This window comes from Coenobita brevimanus, chromosome 16 (genome assembly GCF_032717465.1).
Source record: "Coenobita brevimanus isolate Jiangsu-jjx chromosome 16, ASM3271746v2, whole genome shotgun sequence".
NCBI lineage: Eukaryota > Metazoa > Arthropoda > Malacostraca > Decapoda > Coenobitidae > Coenobita > Coenobita brevimanus.
This window is the reverse complement of record NC_136969.1, coordinates 185,143-193,631: the sequence shown is the minus strand read 5'-3', so window position 1 is coordinate 193,631 and position 8,489 is coordinate 185,143. Positions and strand designations below refer to the sequence as shown.

Sequence of the window (8,489 nt, the reverse complement as noted above, 5' to 3'; positions counted from 1 at the left end):
TTGGTGGCTGTAGCTTTAGTCTTTCAGGTCAAATCAGGTAATGTCTCTGTCTCCCGGGTAGTCAAAATTTTGGACCATAGGCGATCTCACAGAATAATGATCCGATGGACTATATTAAGCACTGCCTTCTGGCCGTGTCAAATGTATAAGCCATTACAAATTTCAGCCCCTTAACTTAGGTGGGTCTTGAGTTTTAGGTTCACTTTTTTTTCTGATCCTATCAGGGTTCCGCTGGAAGGATCAGGATGATATCTGATCAGATGAAGCGGCCAACCAGTACTATAATATGGTACAAAATGAAGGCTGTAACTCTAACGGTATGCCAATGGCAGAGACTTAGATCTTCCCTTGAATAATAATAATATTGACAAAAACAAGAAAACTTCCCACAGGGATGAGGAAAGTTTTATTAATAACAATGGCGTGGACAACAAGAAAGGGAAGAGAAGGACGAAGACGACGACGATGATGGTGATGATGATGATAATGATGGATTGATGATGACTGATGGTTATGACAGTTATCATAATTGATGACGATGATGATAAGTGATGATAATGATGATGATGATGATAATTGATGATGATGATGATGTTACAGGTAGTCTACGTGGCCAGGAACCCCAAGGACGTGATGGTATCCTTCTACTACTTCATACGTGCGATGAAGAATGCAAGCTATCAAGGATCACTCGAGAAGTTTGCCAGGGAAATTATGAAAGGCGACTGTAAGCAGAGAATATAGTACAGAGATTATGGTACAGAGATTTAGTGCAGATTACATTAGTGATTACAGAGATTATAGTACACAGATTACAGTACAGAGATACAGTACACAGATTATAGAACACAGATTATAATACTCCTTAACGCCGAATGACATGTTCTCTAATTTACTTTTTCTTCTATCATGGTGACAAGCTCCCTAATTTATCCTTGCTTTTATTAGGGTGACGTGCTCTCTAATTTACTCTTACTTCTGTGAGACGACATTAGTTAACTTTAGAAAGGACTCGCACACTGAAAGGGTTAATTTAGGATGCATTTAACTCATCCTATTCCAAAACTCTTTCCTAACCTGAAATAAAATCATCAGGTGATAACAAGAAATACATTTTTAAAGGTGTTCCTTGGATGAATGGATTAGAAAAGGTGTTATCCATGGGGTTTGGTTGGTCTACCCCCCAAAAAACAAACCCTCAGACCCTCTGCCCTTACTAGCCCCTCATATGAAGTTTCTAATTATTTAATGTGCAACGTTGTGCTGTATACTTTGTGGGAGCTTACAAAGAACCCAGTTATCATTATGTATAAAATAATAGGAATATATGAAATTTTTAGTAGCCTGGGATCAGATTTTCAGACATAATTACGATAGATTTCTTGGTTACGAGGAAAATTATTCAACGTAAGGAGGTTTACACAATATCACGTCTCTAGTTCTTCTTTTCTAAACAATTCTAAGTTAATTCTAAGTTACGGCAGGGAATCAACCGTAAGTGAGTTCAAGAATCAGAAGAATCACATCCCAGTTTCGTTATTTAGCTCAGTGATCAGCTTAGCATGGATGATAACTTTTCACTAACTTTCAGGGGAGAGATTAAAGGTATTACATTTGAGTACTGTACTGTGATGATAAGTATATATAGTGTAATACATTATTCTGTACAACGCAAAGCGTAAATGTTCTTTTTTTAAAGTGAAGGAGAAACACCGCAAATTCTCCTCTTCATACATTTATATTGCCTTATCATTTTAATCTCAATTGATAAGCACTTCGTTTTAATAGCTAATAATATGATCACATAAGATTATCTGCAAATTGTGGGCGACTCAAAATTTACCTCTTTTGTGCTCTCAGTTCTCAGGTCTGTGTTCAGCCAAAGGAGTAATTTCAATATAAACATTCACCTTAAGAGTACACAGAGCTTTTAGTACAGTAATGACGTACGGCGTAGAGCCAACACAAATTTTAAACACTGAACACCACCCTCCCCAGAATAGACTCGGCCACCCTCCTTCCCCCCTCCCCCCTTCCCCTCTCCCTCCCCCTCCCCATCCCTCCCCTGGTGTGAAGATCTCAGTACAACCGTGAGCAAAAGGTTCGTCAAGAATCTTCTGTCTTGCCTGCCATATTTCTCCTTCCTCCCCAAACAACAGACAGTATCCCTTCTCTTCATACTCATATATTACGTGCTTCATATTACAGTCGAGTCAAAATACTTCATTTCACAGCTTCCACTGACACATCAAGCAGAGCAGTGTCGGCAACTCTTGGTCATGGCTGAATATCACGGGGGTTGGCAATTATAATAACAAACACGATTTTCCTGATGGAAAAAGAAAGAAGAAAAATACGACCATGATTTCACCAATGACGTACATGTATTTGTTTGAAGTATGTGTGTGTGTGTATGTATGTATGTGTTTGTTTGTATGTATGGGTACGGATGTATGTACCGGGTATGCATTCATTTATTTTCTGTCCTCGTGGAACTAATGTTATATTGTCTGTAATAATTTACTGTACGGATGTATGTACAAGTATATGTTTGTATGCATGTATTTATGTACGTTTGTTTGTATGTATTTATGTATCTATTTATTAATTATCATATTGCATTATCTGTCCTGGTGGTACTAGTCCGGTTCTGCCCGTACTGGCCGCACGTGCTACAAGCCTGGAGGCAGAGAAACAACCCCAACCTTTACTTCACCACCTACGAGGACATGAAGGACGACATCATGGGGCAGCTGCGGAACATCAACAAATTCCTCGGCAAAAACTTGACGGAGGAACAACTCAAGAAGGTGAGTAGGAGACACTCGTGCGGTTAGGAGGCTACCTCAACATCTCTTCCTTACCGGTTTATTCCTGATTCTGCTCCGCTCCTATAGTCTTGTGCGTTATTCATGCAACCTACGTCGATGTCAGAAAGACATTAAAAGCAAAGAAGAGGCTATTAATGGATAGCTTAGAAAATAAATCGTTGAGGAAGATGTGCTAAGACCCCTCCTTACCCGACGAAAATACCGGACTCTATTACTAAAAACTGAGTCCGCCAAGGTGTAAGGAAGCCGCTTATGACTGACGGTCACTGATGAAACACGTGTAGTTGTTAGGTGTGATCAGCCTGCATCCCACATTATACAGTGTAGTCAGCAACCATAGGCAAATCTCAAAGTTCTACCATCATCACATTCTCTCTCTTTCTCTCTCTCTCTCTCTCTCTCTCTCCACCTGACAGTCAAGGGATTGCTTCTGGCTGGCGTTGTAACTGGTTCTGTACACTTGGTAACACACCTTCCTTCGCAGTGTATTCACAACACAACACCTCAACATCATCTTACAACCTACTGATGTCAACTATATTAACAGATACGAATAACATACACAAGAATTTTATACCATAATCGCCCAGATAAATAGCTTAGGAATAAATGCTACGAAGCTTGATACTTCTCCCATCTACGTAATTTCTTTTTCAGTGTCTCTGGATCCTGCCTCACCCCAACCTTGGACCGGGAAAAAAAATAAGAATGAAGACTATGATAATGATAATGGTGATGATGATGATGAGGAGGAGGAGGATAAGGGTGGTGATGGTAGTGGCGATGATGATAATGATCATGGTGATATCATCACCATCATCATCGTTATGTTTAATGTCATTTTTGTTATTATTATTATTATTATTATTATTATTATCATTATTATTGTTGTTATTATTATTACTATTAATTATTATTATTATTATTATTATTATTATTATCATCATTATTATTATTATCATTATTGTTATTATTATTATTATTATTATTATTATCATTATTATTGTTGTTATTATTATTACTATTAATTATTATTATTATTATCATTATTATTATTATTATATGACTGAAGCATATGCACTGTGTGAAGACAGGAGTGAGTGAGAGAAAGACAGATTTTGGGATGAGCTGGATGACGTAGTGGGAGAAATGCCCAGGAGCTACAAGGTGATCGTGATGGGGATATGAATGGAAGAGTAGGCACTGGTCCTGAGGATGACATAATGGGTTGTTATGGAGTACCAGGAGAAAATGATAATGGGAAGTGACTAAAGAATATGTGTCAGGAGAGGAGTTTGTGCATTTGTAACTCGTATTTCAAACACAAAACATGCACATGAATATACATATGCTCGTAGAGAGGTCGATGATGGGAATGGCTGCTGATACGAGGGCCGTGAGAGGACGATGTGGAGGTCTGTCAGATCATATGACTGTGGTATGCAAGATCAAGGTGAGAGGAGTGAGGTGGATCAGGAGAGAGAGGAGCAGTCAGGGAGAAAGACTGAAAGTTGTGAAGCTGAGGATCAAAGAAATAGCAGATGATTACAGGACCAAAAGAGAGGAGGAGTTAGAATCAGTGAACTGGAATGAAATGGATCTGGACAGCCTGTGGAATGCATATAGGGATTGCTTAGTTAGGAATGCCAAAGTGGTATGTGGTGTGGCAAGAGTAACAACAAAGAAGAAAGGTACGGCATGGTGGGATGAGGGGTTAAGAAAGTGGTGGAGGAAAAGAGGAAGAAGTGGCAAAAGTGGTTACAGGACAGGGGTTCAGTTGAAATAAGAACTGAGTATAGTGAGAGCAAGAAGCACATACAGAGTCTAGTGAAGAGGAAAAAGAAGGAGGTAAATGATGATCTGGGAACACAAATGAATGCGAACTACTCTGAATATAGGAAGTTATTCTGGAAGGAGGTACGGCAAAGTAGAAGTGAAAGCAGAAGGAAACGTGATGGTGTGAAGGATGCAGGTGGTAGATTATTAACCCATGGGGATGAAGTAAGGACCAGATGGAAAGAATATTTTGAAAGCCTGATGAATGGGAATAGAGAGAGCAGATCAGCTGTAAACATTATTGGTTTTGGGAATGTGCAGAGAAGGAATACAGTGCCAGAGACGTGACACTTGCACAGGTGAAGAGTGCTGTGAAGCAGCTGAAAAATGGGAAAGCAGCTGGGGTCGATGAGGTATATGCAGAGATGCTTAAGTGTAATGGAGAGAGTGGAATGAAGTGCTTGTTGGAGATATGTAAGAAGGCATGGATGAGTAAAACTGTGCCTGCAGAGTGGAAAAAGGCTGTGATTTTACGAAGGTGAGCGAGGTGAGTGCAAGAACTATCGTGGCAGAAGTTTATTGAGTGTGGTAGGGAAGGTATATGGAAGAATTATTATAGAGAAAGTAAGAGAGATATCAGAAGTCCTAGTGCGTGATGAACAGGGTGGCTTTAGGATTGGCAGAGGATGTGTGGATCAAGTATTTGCAGTGAGACAGATAGCAGAGAAGGCTTGTGAGGACATGGATCTGGAAAAAGCATACGACAAAGTAGACAGAGAGGGATTGTGGAAAGTTTTGTGGATGTACAGTGTAGATGGTAAGCTGCGAGGTGCTGTCAAGAGTTTTTATGATGGCAGCGAAGCGTGTGTAAGGGTTAATGGGCATCTAAGTGAATGGTTCACGATCGTGTGGGCGTGCAACAAGGTTGTGTGATGTCCTCATGGTTGTTCAATATATATATGGATGGGGTGATGAGAGAAGTAAAAACACGAGTAATGGAGAGAGGGATGGCGATGGTAATGAATGGTGATATATCTCAAATTTGTTGTATGCTGATGATTCAATATTGCTGGCAAGTAACAAGAACTTGGTAGGCTATTGCAGAGTTTTGTTGATGTCTGTGAGCGTCGTGCCTTGAGAGTAAATGTAGAAAAGAGTAAAGTGATGATTACTGAGAGAGAAAGTAACTCCCAGTGTGATCTTACCGTGAATGGAGAGAGACTGGAATTGGTGAGAGAGCTCAAATACGTGGGCACAGTACGAGGGGCGTTCAAAAAGTTTTGGCAAAAGGGTAATAAAAGCAAAGTTAATAGAGATACACATTTATTGAAGTTCACATTCCTTCAACATACTCTCCTCTAAGGTTTACACACTTCTGGAGCCGTGTCATCCACTTAACAAAGCACTCCGAGTACTCGGAAACAGGTATACTCTTCAATTATGAATTTATCCTCCTGGCAAGATCCTGTTCCCTTCGAAGAGGATTCCAGCAAGTTTTTCTGACAATTTAGGGAATAGCCAAAAGTCACAAGGTGCCGTCCTGACCTGGCACCGTGTGGCTTTTGGCTATTCCCTAAATTGTCAGAAAAACTTGCTGGGATCCTCTTCGAAGGGAACAGCACCTTGCCAGGATAAATTCAGAACTGAAGAGTACACCTGTTTCTGAGTACTGGCAGTGCTTTGTTAAGTGGATGACACGGCTCCAGTAGTGTGTAAACCTTAGAGGAGAGTATGTTGAAGGAGTGTGAGCTTCAATAAATGTGTATCTCTATTAATTTTGCTTTTATTACCCTGTTGCCAAAACTTTTTGAACGCCCCTCGTAATAGAAAAGAGAGGAAAATGTGCAAAAGAAGTTGTAAGTAGAGTACACAAGGAAGAAAAGTAGCTGGTGCAATGAAGGCCTTGATAAGAAACAGAGGCCTGAGTGTTGCAGCTGCACGAGGCTTACACGAGGGCGTGTCAGTGCCAATTTTAACATATGAGTGTGAGACTATGATGTAACATGAAAATGAAAAGTCAAGAGTAAGAGCAGTGGAGATGGGACTCCTGAAGAATGTATGTAAAGTACAGAGAGTGGATAGGATACGAAATAATGTGATTCGTGAAAGGTGTGGAGTGAGGAAGTCTGTGGACACCAAAATCGAAGAGAGTGTACTGAGATGGTATGGTCATGTGGAGAGAAAGGATAACAAAAGAGTGGTGAAAAAGGTATATCTAAGCGAATTTGAAGGAGGAAGGAGGTGAGGCAGGCCAAGGAGAAGGTGGAGAGATATAGTGGACTAGTGTGTGAGGAAGAGAGGTTTGGAAGTCGTTGAGGCTAGGGAACTGACAAGAGATCGAGCTGGCTGGATGAATGTTGTGAGGAGAAGTGCATAATCAGGGATTTTTGGTACCCCTTTTTAACGTGGCAGCGTCAGGATTGACTCAATCTGATACGTTTATGTGAAGCTACAGAACGTGTTGAATGTTTTTGGCGTATCCGATAGAGCCAGGATTCCGGGGGCTTGAATGGTGAGTGAATGGAAGCGTGGCGAATTAGACTGGGCAAATTTGGGCTGTCTGGACATTGCTACTCCTCACCCTGCCCTTGGGTGGGAAAAGAGGTCCGGACGTTGATGATGATGAAGATGATTATTATTGTTATTATTATCATTATTATTATTATTATTATTATTATTAATTATTATTATTATTATTATTATTATTATTATTATTGTTATTATTATTATTATTATTATTATTATTATTATTATTATTAATTATTATTATTATTATTATTATTATTATTATTATCATCATTATTATTATTATCATTATTATTATTATTATTATTATTATTATCATTATTATTGTTGTTGTCATTATCATTATTATTGCCATTCTTATCATGAGTTACTTGAGAGGAGCATGTGGAGTGACGTGGAGGGACAGGTTGACGAATGAAGAAGTGAAGGAATGTTGTGGGGTAGATGTGGATGTGGTTGAAAAGATTAGGAGAAATACACTAAGGTGGTTTGGACATGTGGAGAGAATGGAGAATGAAAGACTGACTAAGAGGTTGTATGTAGGTGAGGTGGAGGGAGGGAGAGGGAGGGGTAGACCGAGGATGAGGTGGAGGGATGGAGTTGAGAGGTATATGAGGGAGTGGGGGGTGAGTTGGGGGGAGGGTAGTCAAATGGTGGGTGACAGAGTGACTTGGAGGCGTTTTGTCTGCGGCCACCCTTTGCGGGATTAGGGCGTCGGGCTATAGATAGATAGATAGATTATTATTACTATTATTATCATTATTATTGTTGTTGTTATTATCATTATTATTGCCATTCTTATCATTATTTCTGTTATTATTATTATTATTATTATTATTTACTTCCTTCTGCATTCCACAGATTGCCGAGTTCACCAGCTTCACGTCTATGAAAATCCGCGGGGAACCAATTGACGAAGCGTTCTTCAGCGAGGATAAGTGGAAGAAGCAGGGTGGCTTCTTTAGGAAAGGTGAGAGAGAGAGAGAGAGAGAGAGAGAGAGAGAGAGAGAGAGAAATATGAACGCTTTTTTCTTTATTCTAGGGATAAAGGGCGACTGGAAGAACCACTTCTCTCCAGAACTGAACCAAGAGATGGACCAATGGATCAGGGACAACGTGAAGGACACTGGCCTTAATTTCAAGTCTGGAAATTAGTGAGCTAATTGCATAGAGGTGTATTAAGTGACTACTGAGCTTTCGTAACACCCATTCCTTACCTGTTTATTCTGCACAGTTTAATTCATTGTCCTCCTCTGTATAACTGATGCAAACTTGGTCAATATCAAGGTGAAATAAATAACGCACAAGGCAGTGTTAAGGTTTGATATGCAAAATCCATTGCTAAGGAAGAGGTGC

General features: G+C 39.8%; 1 protein-coding gene across 1 annotated transcript in view; it reads left to right on the top strand.

Annotated features, from left to right (window-relative positions):
• LOC145390880 (sulfotransferase 1 family member D1-like) overlaps positions 1–8,288 on the top strand; it is an 11,649-nt gene extending 3,361 nt beyond the window's left edge. Inside the window, exons 4-7 of the mRNA XM_080265620.1 lie at positions 601–727; positions 2,644–2,810; positions 7,995–8,103; positions 8,176–8,288. Coding sequence (XP_080121746.1) covers positions 601–727; positions 2,644–2,810; positions 7,995–8,103; positions 8,176–8,288 — 516 coding nt within the window. The remainder of the gene's footprint in view (positions 1–600; positions 728–2,643; positions 2,811–7,994; positions 8,104–8,175) is intronic.
• Positions 8,289–8,489: the final 201 nt, after the last annotated feature.